Source organism: Pelodiscus sinensis, chromosome 12 (genome assembly GCF_052426305.1).
Source record: "Pelodiscus sinensis isolate ZL-2025 chromosome 12, ASM5242630v1, whole genome shotgun sequence".
Classification (NCBI taxonomy): domain Eukaryota; kingdom Metazoa; phylum Chordata; order Testudines; family Trionychidae; genus Pelodiscus; species Pelodiscus sinensis.
The window spans coordinates 2,680,009-2,692,691 of NC_143063.1; the positions used below are offsets into that span (position 1 = coordinate 2,680,009).

At 60.2% G+C, this 12,683-nt stretch overlaps 1 protein-coding gene across 1 annotated transcript; it reads right to left on the reverse strand.

Moving 5' to 3' along the window:
* Positions 1-2,279: 2,279 nt before the first annotated feature.
* Positions 2,280-10,239, reverse strand: AGRP (agouti related neuropeptide). The gene is made up of 4 exons (XM_075940562.2): positions 9,955-10,239; positions 7,711-7,900; positions 4,721-4,815; positions 2,280-2,576 (listed from the first exon to the last, which is right to left on the reverse strand). Exons 1-4 carry the CDS (start codon positions 10,069-10,071, stop codon positions 2,385-2,387), a joined length of 594 nt encoding a protein of 197 aa, XP_075796677.2. The 5' UTR covers positions 10,072-10,239; the 3' UTR covers positions 2,280-2,384.
* Positions 10,240-12,683: the final 2,444 nt, after the last annotated feature.

Consider the following 12,683-nt stretch of genomic DNA (forward strand, 5'->3'; position numbering starts at 1 on the left):
GAGTTGCAAATGAAGCCTGGGATTTGAATTTCCCGGGCTTCATTTGCATGTTGCCGGGCGCCGCCGTTTTTAAATGTCCACTAGTTCGGACTCCGTGCCCGCGGCTACACGCGGCACGAACTAGGTAGTTCAGATTAGGCTTCCTATTCCGAACTACCGTTACTCCTCATGGTTCAGCACCAGTGGAACGAGGAGTAATGGTAGTTCGGAATAGGAAGCCTAGTCCGAACTACCTAGTTTGTGCCTCGTGTAGCTGCGGGCACGGAGTCCGAACTAGCGGACATTTAAAAATGGCGGCGCCCAGCAACATGCAAATGAAGCCCGGGAAATTCAAATCCCGGGCTTCATTTGCAACTCCGGTTGCCTACATTAACCACCGTAGTTCGAACTAGGGTGGTAGAGTAGACATACCCATAGGAAGTAGGATGAGAGAAACACTCATTCAGTTCATTTTCATGTTTCGTCTGTGTATGAATACAGTAGCTACATCAGTATTTGTGCCTCAGTGCACATAAAAATGTATTCCACGCATGGATAGAATAAATCCACACATGGATGGAAAAGATTAGAGCTGTGTTGGTAGATTTGTTATATAGACCCTCGGCTAAATCTAAAGCAGCTAATATTGTCCCTATTCTTAAGAAAGGGGGAAAGAAAGTTATCTGGGAAATCACAGGCCTGGTAGGTTGATTACAATTGTTTGCAAGGTCTTGGAACAAATTTGGAAAGAGAAAGTCCATGATGAATCTCTCTAGCCCAGTACTCTCTGATCCAGCAATATCCGTGGTCTGGCATGATGTTAGTGAGCCAGAAGTCCACTTAACGTGAGCGTGGCCAAGTTTCCCATGGTCCCACAAAGTTTGTTTACAGCCACCAGGCCTGGCTCTCCAGGTTCTGGGCTGTTATTTAGCTCTGATTTACCCCTCAATGTCTTCTAGGACCCCAGCAAGCAGTGGACGTGTTGGTAACGCTGCGAGACCATATTGACCTCTCATGGTTTGGCAAATTGTTGGTTCAGCACCAGTCAGGTCCCAAGGGTGTGGACTAGAGAGGTTCAGCCTATTGTTACAGACATCCAGGTGAGTGGTGCCGGGGATAAAATACAATGTGGTTTTACAAAAGACAGCACGTGACAGACCAACCTGCTCTTTTCTGAGAAGACGACTGATTTTTAGACAGGAAATGCAGCAGATCTAACCTCTCTGATTTCTCTAAGGCATTTGATACAGCAAGAATTTTGTTGCTAGAAGCTGAGAATGTATCAATTGGAAGTGACAGAAAGACAGACTTGGGTATGTTGGTTGATCGCACGGTGACTATGAGCCATCCATGTGGCCATGAAGAACGCTAATGTAGCTCTAAGATACATCAGGTGAGGGATTTTCAGTAGAGATGGCGAAGTGTTGGCACCGGGCGTGCTTCTCTGGCCCACTGTGTGCAGTGCAGGGGAATTCAAACAGAGCAGAGCAGAGCAGAGAAGTGCTCCTACGAAAGAGAAGCTAACACCAGAGGAGCTCAGTTTGTTTGGCCCAACCAAGGAAGGCAGAGGCAGATTGGACTGTTCTCTTCAATTACATCAGAGGGATAAATACCCCGGGGAGGCGGGGGAGTTATTTAAATACGGCGCCAATGCTGACACAAGAACAAATGGGTCTAGACTGGCCTCCCACACGTTTAGGCTTGAAATGCAGGTTTCCAAACATCCAAGGAGAAGAGCCCCGGAAGAGCCTTCCGAGGGAAGCTCGATATGTTTATGGAAGGGATGGGATGGAGAGGCTGCCCACTGCGGGGATGGGGAACTTATAGTCCAAGGGCCAAAGCCGGTCACGGCTTGTCTTGATCTGGCCCATGAGGCTCAGAGCTCCCCCCCTCCTGCACTGGGGTGAGCCAACGCTGGGGCTCCAGCAACATGGAGTGTCTCCGAGCCTCCTCCGCTGTCGGGGGGAGAATGTGGCTCGGCACAGCAGCAGGGAAGCTCCGCCCCTGCGCTGCTTGCAGGCTCCATCCCCATTGGCCAGGAATTGCAGCCAATGGGAGCAGTGGTAAGGGATGGTACCTGTGAGTCCAGTGGCATGGAGCCAAGTGGGCGCCCCCCCCCGGGGGCTGTGCCAAGTAGGTGCCCCAATCCCTTGCCCCTCCTGCCCAGACTCCAGAAATCAGACCCAGGAAGGTGCTTCTTGCTACTGGGCACCTCAGTAAGGTGCTTTCCTGCCGGAGCGTGTCTCTGGGAGAGGCCCAGCAAAAGCCTGGATGGAACAGCTGAACCAGGCAAATTTACTCGTAGACGGTTTATTGGAGATGCAAAGGGCACCCGGGCGCAAGGAAAACCAGGGACTACTCCCAGGAGCGAGAAAAGAGGGCAGCCGCCGGGGAACACGCCCAAGCTAGTTCTTGCCACAGGGGAAGGTGGCGTTGATTTTCCTGCAGTAGCAAAAGGCATTGAAGAAGCGGCAGTAGCAGGTAGCACACGGGTCGCAGCAGGGGAGCTGGTGCCCGAGGCAGGATTCCAGCAGGCGGACGCACCGGCGTGGGGAGCGCTCCTCCCGGTCCGTGGTCTCCAGAGCTGCGGACAGCACCTGCAGGGGGTGCAGAAAGACAGGGCGTTCATACAGGCCGATGTGGGGGGAGCCAACGTCTGGTTTTTAAAGAGACACTCCCACTTTTAAGCCCGCATGCCGGTGTCCCGACTTTCGCCTCTGCCGCCCACCCGCCGGTTCTTTATGTGCCCCGCTCTTGCTGTCTCTCACTGCTGTGTCCCCTCCCCCCACTGCTCCTCCATACCCCTCTCTGCAGAGTGCACCCTTTCCCGCAACCCGGTGTGCCCCCTGTGTGTTGCCCCGGGAGGATGTAGCTCCAGGTACCCCAGGTGAGTGTGTGTGTGTGTGTGTGTGTGTGTGTGTGTGTCCTTCTCCCTGTGCAAACCCTAGAACCTTAAAGACAAGAAGGCAAATGAAAAGAACCCAGCTTTGCAGTATTGATGCTTAACAGGGGCTCAGTCAACTTGGTGAGCGGAACGTTTGTGCTGCGCAGAAGGGGCAGGACGAGCCTTTGCTGGGCCTGCGCTGAGTTGGGATTGCTTTACGGGGCCACTTGGGCTCCAGCCCATCCCCAGAAAGGGACGTGACACATGTGCAAAGGGGTAGTTGCCGCGGCGTCTGGCAATTTAAAGGGGCCCAAGGCTCCTGGCTGCTACTACTGCAGCAGCCAAAGCTCCGGGCCCCTTTAAATCACTGCCAGAGTGCCACGCCATGCGCTCCATGCGGCTCTTAGGGCTGGAGAAGGGGCGTGCTGCATGCTGAGCAGCGCTGAGGGCTGGCAGCCTTAGCCCCACCCCTTCCACATGAGGCCCCGCCCCTTCCACATGTGGCCCCCGCCCCTTCTGCAAGCGAGGAGCCACCTTCCCCAGAGGCCTGGCAGGTCTGTCGGCCCCCTGCAGAGGTGTATGCCAGAACTGGGTCTGTGGGAGAGGAGAATTCCCTAGTGATGCTATCCCCTTCCAGAGGGCGAGCTGCTCTGCCAGGGGGTGCCCCCATGTCTCAGGGGGTGGGGTTACACAATTGTGACGTAGTGGGGGTACCTGGCTGGTTTCTATGCTGCTGGCTCTGGGGGAACCCCCACTGGCTGCCGTGGGTACCACGACCCAGCAAAACAGGATGAGTCACTATGCAAACCAGTGACCAGACACCCCCCATGGAGAGGAACAAAGGAAGGTGGAATGCTGCCCTGGCTGGGGGGCAGGGCTGGAAGTTAGTTAGTTGGTTGGTGTGGCTGTCGGTGAGCATGGAGGAGACAGCCTAGGGAGAGGAGCTGGAGTTTAGGGGCCCAGTCTCCCCCCAACTCAAGGGGGCCTGAGGCATCCTAGCCCAGCTCTGTGACCAGACTACATCTGTGCTGTGCTGTATCCTGGAGAGGCAATAAACTTCCTCTATTCCACCGGCTGGTGCAGTCTGTTTGTGCCATTTCGGGGTGCAGGAGACGGGGGACCCCCAACGCGCCGTCACAACAATACACAACCCTGGTGAGTCCAGGCCCTGCGTCCTCAGCAGCAAGTGCTTCTGGTGACATTTGGCGACAGCGTCAGGTCATAGGTTTGTCATGCAGTCACCATGGAAGCAGCCAGCGCCCCGCCCCTGCAATAGCCTTGGGACTGCTTGTCTTGCGACTGATTTCAATGTCTTTCGCACTGTCCTCGCACTCCAGCTGCCAGTGTGTGGCGGAGCCTTGCACTGCCAGCCCCTCACCCAGCTCAGCAGCTGCCGGGCATGGGAGAGCTGCGGGTGTTGGCATCCGGGCCCGACTAGAGAAATCAGGCCCGGGGGCTCCAGGAGAACGTAGGAAGTCGCTTGCTGGATGTGCCCACGGAAACGATCAGCAGTGGACCAGCGGCCAGGCCTGACTCTGAAATTGTCGTCGTTGGGGATGAGCACACCAGCGAGAGGACTGGTTCAGCCCCCCCTCGCCTCCTGCCTCAGGCTCTCTGCAAACCCAGGCAGACCACACTGCATCCGGATCGCTGCGCCCAATTTTTCTCCCCCCCCCCCCATGAAAAGTCGCAGGGCGAGCCTCAGCTTCGAGAGCACAAAAGTGCCACAAGAAGCGACTTCCCCAGGGTCAAGCGCAGGCCGAGGCTCCACGGGGGCTGAGGAATTTGTGGCATGTCCCACAACACGTCTCGTCGGGGAGAGGATGTGAGCGACCCCCAGGGGTCCCAGGAAGTTACCTCTGGCTCGAGGACACTGGCTTCCTGCATGAGGTCCTCGTCTGCTACGCGCAGCTCCACCGCCATCCTGTCAAAGCCAGGCCGGGGGCGAATCCCTGTGGAGCACAGACATGGTGACGGACGCGGCCGACTGGTGAAGTCAGAGCCTCACTCTGCCCCCCCTACCCACTTCTCGACAGTCCAGAGTGGAGGGGCACTGGGGGAGGCAATAATTTTAGATGGGGGAGCAGAAGGGGTGTGGCCTCAGACAGAAGGGGTGTGGCCTCAGACAGAAGGGGTGGGGCCTCAGACAGGAGGGGTGGGGCCAGGACACTTCCATGCTCCCCCGCCCATAGACCCTGATTGGCTGGGGGCAGGGGAAGCACATGAAGTCTTTGCCCCCCTGCCGGTGCTGGTGAATCCCTCTGGGCGCCATGCCCCCCGGTGGGGAGAGGAGACTTTGCTGGCTCCCCGAGCCCCAAGTCTCAATTGGCCGGGGGGGGGAGAAGTGGCAGGGTGTCTGCAGGCCGCATCTGGCCCACAGAGGCTCTCTTGCCCACCCCTGGTCACAGTGATGTGCCCTGGAGATGCAAAGGACTCACCCATCTGAGAGGCGCCTAACTCCCCAGCGAACATCTCCTATTGGCCCGCCACCTTCCCCGGGCGGGGCCTGCCTATCGCAGTGCCCCAGGCTGAGCCCCATAGGACAGCCCCACCTCCAAGAGCTCATCAGTGGAGGGAACTCAGGCTTGACGGAGCCAAACACGGGAGAGGGTCTGACATGGCTCCACTCTTAGTTATTGTGAGTCAGCCCCAGAGGGTGACCCTGCCGGGCTGAAGGGGCGCTCTATCCCCGCCCAGCACCTCCTGCAGACCCCCATGGATGGGGAATAGGGGGGTCTGTCTTTATCACACAGGAGAACCTGCAGTGCATTCTCGAGGAGTACCGGTAGTTCGGAATAGAAAGCCTAGTCCGAACTACCTAGTCCGTGCCGCGTGTAGCTGCGGGCACGGAGTCCGCACTAGCGGACATTTTAAAGTGGCGGTGCCCGGCTATATGCAAATGAAGCCCGGGAAATTCAAATCCCAGGCTTCATTCGCAACTCCGGTTGCCTACATTAACCACCCTAGTTCGAAGTAGGGTGGTAGTGTAGACATACCCGAAGAGACCTCAGGAGGCATCAAGTCCAGACCCCTGCTCGAAGCAGGACCAACCCCGACTCAATCAGCCCAGCCAGGGCTTGGTCAAGCTGAGACTTAAACACCTCTAGGGATGGAGATTCCACCCCCTCCCTAGGGAACCCAGCCCAGCGCTTCCCACCCGCCTAGGGAAATCGTTTCTCCTACTATCCAACCTAGACCTCCCCCACTGCAACGTGAGCCCATTGCTCCTTGTTCTGCCACCTGCCCCCACTGAGAACAGCCTCTCTCCAGCCTCTTTGGAACCCCCTGCAGGGAGTTGCAGGCTGCTCTCAAATCCCCCCTCACTCTGCTCTTCTGCAGACTAAACAAACCCAAACCCCTCAGTCTCTCTTCATAGGTCATGCGCTCCAACCCCCGAATCATTTCGGTCGCCCTCCGCTGGACCCTCTCCAATGTGTCCACATCCTTTCTAGAGAGGGGGGCCCAGAACTGGACACAATACTCCAGGACTGTGTCTACACTGGCACCCTTTTCCGGAAAAGGGATGCTAATGAGACACTTCGGAATTGCAAATGCCACGGGGGATTTAAATATCCCCCGCGGCATTTGCATGAACATGGCTGCCGTTTTTTTCCGGCTCGGGGCTTTGCCGGAGAAAAGCGCCAATCTAGACGGGATCTTTCGGAAAATAAAGCCTTTTCCGGAACATCCCTTATTCCTGAATTTAAGCAAAGCCCGGAGCCGGAAAAAAGCGGCAGCCATGTTCATGCAAATGCCGCAGGGGATATTTAAATCCCCCACGGCATTTGCAATTCCGAAGTGTCTCATTAGCATCCCTTTTCCGGAAAAGGGTGCCAGTGTAGACACAGCCCAGATGTGGCCTTACCAGAGCCGAATAAAGGGGAATAATCACTTCCCTGGATCTGCTGGCAACGTTCCTCCTAATGCAACCTAATATGCCATTAGCCTGCTTGGCTACAAGGGCGCCCTGCTGACTCATATCCAGCTTCTCAGCCACTGGAATCCCCTGGTCCTTTTCCGCAGAACTGCTAATAGAATCATAGACCTGGCAGAGACCTCAGGAGCCAGGAGGCACCGAGTCCAGCCCCGTGCCCAAAGCAGGACCAATTCCAACTCAATCATCCCAGCCAGGGCTTTGCAAGCCAGGACTTAAACACCCCTAGGGATGGAGATTCCACCCCCTCCCTGGGTGTTTTGGGACCGGTTCTGTTCAGTGTCTTCATCAACAATTTCGATGATGGCATAGAGAGGACGATTATTAAGTTTGCAGATGATACCAAGCTTGGCAGTTGCTTTGGGCAGGGGGCTGGAAGAGACCTCAGGAGCCCATTGCTCCTTGTTCTGTCATCTGCCCCCACTGAGAACAGCCTCTCTCCAGCCTCATTGGAACCCCCCTTCAGGGAGTTGCAGGCTGCTACCAAATCCCCCCTCACTCTGCTCTTCTGCAGACTAAACAAACCCAACTCCCTCAGTCTCTCCTCGGAGGTCTTGTGCTTCGGCTCCTCATCATTTGGGTCGCCCTCCGCTGGCCCCTCTCCAATGCATCCACATCCTTTCTGTAGTGGGGGGCCCAGAACTGGACACAACACTCCAGATGTGGCCTCCCCAGTGCCGAATAGAGGGGCAAGCAGGGCCGGATTAGGGGGGGGCTAGCCGGGCAGCGGCCCAGGGTGCCGACCTATGGGGGGCGCCAGATGGCAGCTCTAAGGGGTGCCGCGCACTGATTGCAGCTGTAAGGTGCACAGCGCGCCCGGGGGCAGAGCTGCGCATGCGTCGTGCGCCCGCCACCCGGGGCGCAGGACTGGCTCGAGCCGGCCCTGGGGACAAGGCCTGTGCGGAGCACTCACCTGCGGGCCCCAGGGGCGCCTCCTTGATTTTCTGCAGCAGGCCGAGGTAGCTGGGCCTGTTGGGCCCCCCCGGGCCGGGGCGCATGTCCTGCAGGGGGCTGTTGCCGAGGTCCGTGCTGAGGATGGCCTGGATGCCCTGCAGCACCCCCCAGCTCAGCAGCAGCATGTTCAGCATGCTCCCCCAGGGAACCTGCGCGAGGGGAGGTGGGTCGGGGGCTGGCTGCGCCGCAGGTCAATCCCCAGCTCCACGGCTCTGAGCTGGCCCTCACGTGGGCGCCGCGCGGCGTGGGGCCGGCTGGCGCCCCACAACCAGGCCCCTCCGAGTGCGCCTCAGCACGGAGTCAGGGGAGCCAACGCACAAGGCCCGGCGCGGGACTGCTCCATGCCGTGGGAATGGACTTAGGGGGCAGGGCAGAGATGTGGGCAGGCCCTAGGGGGCAGGCTGTGGGGAGCAGGGCAGGCAGGGGTTTGGGGCATGCTGTGGGGGGCAGGGCAGACGGGGATTTGGGGCATGCTGTGGGGGGCAGAGCAGGCTGGGGTTTGGGGCAGGCCATGGGGGGGCAGGGCAGATGGGGGCTTGGGGCATGCCGTGGGGCAGGGCAGGCAGGTGTTTGGGGCAGGCCGTGGGGGACAGGGCAGGCAGTGGTTTGGGGCAGGCCAAGGGGGGACAGGGCAGACGGGGATTTGGGCATGCCGTGGGGGGCAGGGCAGGCAGGGGTTTGGGGCAGGCCATGGGGAGCAGGGCAGACAGGGGTTTGGGGCATGCCGTGGGGCAGGGCAGGCAGGAGTTTGGGGCAGGCTGTGGGGGGCAGGGCAGGCAGGTGCTTGGGGCAGGCCGTGGGGGGGCAGGGCAGACAAGGATTTGGGGCATGCCGTGGGGCAGGGCAGACAGGGGTTTGGGGCAGGGCCAGGGCAGAGGCACCACATGAAGCATGGCTGTTGAATTGTGCTCTCTCACCCAGGGCAGCACAGCCCCCGTGTGAGCCCGGGCTCAGGCGTGCCCCCGGCCGGCCGGCCTGCAGCTGCGGGGCTGTGGGCCGGTGAGCGACTGGCCCCTGCCCCGAACTGCACCGCGTGGGGATGAGCCAAACCTGGCGGCCTGGGGCGCGTGTGTCAGGCCCAGGCTGCGACCGGCCCGGAGCCCCGTGTTCCCTGCAAACGCCCCTGCTCTCAGGAGGGCGCCTGACCGGGGCCTGCCCCTCCAGTAACCTCCAGCCCCCCAGGAGGCGCGTGCCGGGGCTCCACTCCGGGTCCAGCGGCTCGGGCCCCTGGGCTCCCAGCTGAGAGCCCCCCGGGGGAGTTCAGCCCCACCGGGGGCCCCCGGCGAAGGGCGATGACCAGCCCCACTGAACGCCTGGCCAATCGGCACCGCTCCCGCTCAGCGTTCGTTAGCCAGGAGGTTCCGTGGGCGAGAACTGGCTAACGAGCCGTGGGGTGGAACCCAGGACCAATCCCAGCACAGTGGAAAGCAGCAAATGGGGCACCAGCAGCCCCCCCATTGTGCTGGCAGCAGGGGGTTCTGGGGGGGCTCGGGGTGCGAGGGGGGGTTGGCTGGCAGGCGAGGCCGGGAGATGCAGGGGGGGTGGGGACACGGAGCAACCCCCTGTGGGCGCATCTCAGTCGCCTGTTGCATGTGGTCGGGGCTCTGGGGCAGGGACGGGCTTTTCCTGGCGTCTCCGTGCCACCACCGGCACAACGGGCCCCAGCTCCTGGATCAGGCCCTGTGGGCACATCAGCAAAATGCACAGGGCTGGCCCCCAGGAGGGTCGAAGGGCTCCCAGCAGGGCTGAGCCCACCTCCGGGTCCCCTGGAGCCAGGGCTGCGTGGCCGGGGAGGGGCGGGTTTAAAAGCTGTGTCCTTCACACATAAACCTCACCCGCTACAAACCCTAGACCAGGGGGTGACCCTAAGGCCCAGGGTCCGAACGCGGCCCCCAGCTTGCCTGGATCTGGTCCCCGAGGCCCGAGGCGTAACCCTCCCATCTTCCCAGACCCCCCCCAACCCACTCCTGTACCCTCCCTCCCAGCAGCCCCCTCCCTCACACTGAGCGCCTCACTTTTGGCCCCCCCCCGAGCCCAGGGGCGCCCACAAAATCTCCTAGCCCGCCCCCCCAGGCGCTGGCGTGCAAGGGAAATGTGGGGAGGTTGCGTCTCACGTTTGCATGGCCCCTGACCCAGAAGAGGTTCCCCACCCCTGCCCTAGACTTGGCACCTCCCAGCCCTTTGGACACGGCCCGGGGCTTACCGTGCGGGCTCGGCCGGGCTCGCTGGGAGAGACTCTTCGCCTTTGTGTCAGGACTTCCCCTCTGCGAGGGGAGCAGGGTTTATATTGGCTTCCCGTAATGAAGTGCTCCAGCCACATGACTGTGTGAACCTACCCGGGAGGTGGGCTGCTGCGCAGAGAGCTCCCTGGCCATAACTTCTCCCGCGGGGGAAAGGCAGGGGGGAGAGAGAATCGGATCCTGCTCCTCTCCCGCGCTCCAAGAGGGGGCCCGGCTCCCTCCCTGCCATCCACACCGAATTCAATCACAGTGTCGCTGTGTCCCTGCCACCAAGCCTGCACAGACAGGCACACTGGGCCCGCAGGAGCCTGGCCCCGCACAGCGCCCAAGGCCTGATCCCGGCCCCCACGAATACAGGGTGAGCCAGCGGGAACCGTGGAAACGGGCCGTGCGCACAGACCTCTGACACGCTCCAGCCGTGGCGGTCAGAAGGGACCGTCGTGGTTGCCTGGGGCCTCCTGCACATCGCAGGCCACACAACCCACGCCCACCCCGTGAGAGCCCCCGAGGCTCTGGTTAAGCGACGGACGCCCTCCCCCCTCGGTTGAAAGACTCCACGTGCCGCGGACGCCGCTTCCTCTGCTTTCCAACCAGCGCCCAACCCTCACGCCACGCTGCAGAGGGGGGCAGACGAGGCCAGGGCCTCTGCCCCGCTGATCCGCGGGAAGTTCTTTCCTGATCCCAAAGATGGTGAAAGATTCTCTGCGGTGAGCCTGCCCCATCTAGCTCCCACTTCTGGCCGTTAGAGAGATTTGCTGAAAGCAGGCGCTCATGGGCCCTAGGCCACTGTGCTTGGCCATGTCACACGGTTCGTGCTCCCAGGTCAGAGCCCCTTCGCTGATTTGGGGTTCCCTCCGAGTTTTCACCCGGCAGCTCCTCCAACCCCGCCCCCACAGCTGGGTTCAGCACGTCCTAGAAGAGGTGAAGGAGGCTTATAAGAACCACACAGACCCCCTGGGGCAGGACACTTCTCTGTTCACAGTAGACCAGAAGGCATGGCTTGCTGAGCAGTTTTCCAGAGCAGTCAACACGCCTCAGTCCAATATGGCAGCAGATCAACCCAGCCACTTTTAACCCACAGCTTCCCCTGTGTCTCAGAACACACCCCATGTTTTTTGTCTCCCTTTGGAAGCCCTGAGCTGAGAACCCTTCCCTGACTAAAATCATGACTGGGGCGGAGAAAGTGAATAAGGAAAAGTTCTTTACTTGTTCCCACAATACAAGAATTAGGGGTCACCAAAGGAAATTAACAGGCAGCAGGTTTATAACAATCCAAAGGCAGTATTTCCTCACACAGTGCACAGTCAACCTGTGGAACTCCTTGCCAGAGGATGTTGTGAAGTCCAAGACTGTAACAGGGTTCGAAAAGGAGCTAGATCAATTCATGGAGGGTAAGTCCATCAATGGTCATTAATCAGGATGGGCAGGATAGCCTCTGTTTGTGAGAAGCTGGGAATGGGTGACAGAGGAGGGATCACTTGATGATTGTTCATTCCCTCTGGAGCATCTGGCATTGACCACGGAAGACAGGGTGCTGGGCTAAATGGACCTTTGGAATCATTTTGTTCCGTACCCTGGGGCATGTGAAAATGCGCACCCCTAGAAACATGCTTCTGGCTGTGGGTCGCACAGGCGCCCATCTTACAGGGCACACTGGTGGGGGCAGGATTACCAGCCACAAGACAGCCACCCTAACCCTGAGCACGGGGGGACCAGGCTAACTCCCACGCCACACAGGTGCCTGCTGGGGCCCACAGCTGGTACCCTTGCAAAATGCCTTGTGATTGAGGAGTAGTGATAGAGATGTAGCTGAGTTAGTCTGGGGTAGCTGAAGCAAAATACAGGACTATGTAGCGCTTTAAAGACTAACAAGATGGTTTATTAGGTGATGAGCTTTTGTGGGCCATCTTGTTAGTCTTTAACGTTTCCTCATGGTGGGGGCTTTCCTCATGGTGGGGGCCGTGCTGCTGCCAGGGTACAGCATTCAGGAGACAGGCAGGAGATGTCGAGGCTTGCAGGGACCACGGGAAAGTCCTGCCAGCCAAGCGCACAGTCCCTCGGTCAGGCCCGAGCCATGGCCCCAGGAAGCAGGGCGCAGCCCCCCAGGGCGGGAATCACTGGCTGGCCTGTGGACGCAGAGCCCAGACCACATGCTTGGGCCTGACCACCACTGGGGCAAGGGGCGAGCCGGGGGCATCCAGGAAGGCAGGGGGCCTGCGACGTCCCCACTTTGCCCGGGGCCCGGCGCATTCCTGCCCCGCCCTGCGGCCCCGGCCCCCCCGGCTCATTAGGGCTGTTTTCCCGTGCCCCAGGCTGCGGCTGTGCTGGGCAGGAGCGGTTCTGGGAAGCCATTAACGCAGTAACGAGGGAGGCGGCCCTGGGCCCGCACTGAAAGCTTTCTAATCTGCCGGAGACACGGCCGTGCGCCGCCCTTCCCCGGCCTCGGTAACGAGCTAAATGAGCCTCCGCCTGCTGTCCCCGGCCGCTTCCAGGAAGAGCGGCCCCGAGAGCAGGGACAGCGCCGGCTTTGTCAACACGGCCTGTTTTCCTGCCCGCCGGGGGAAGGGGAGGGGAGGCTCCCAGCGGGGTCTATCTCTGGGGCTCCTCGCGGGGCCCTGCGGGGCCAGCCCGGCCCTCTGCCCCTCTGCCACCGCTCACCAGCCGCTCCCGCACCTGCCCTCTGCCCGCAGCA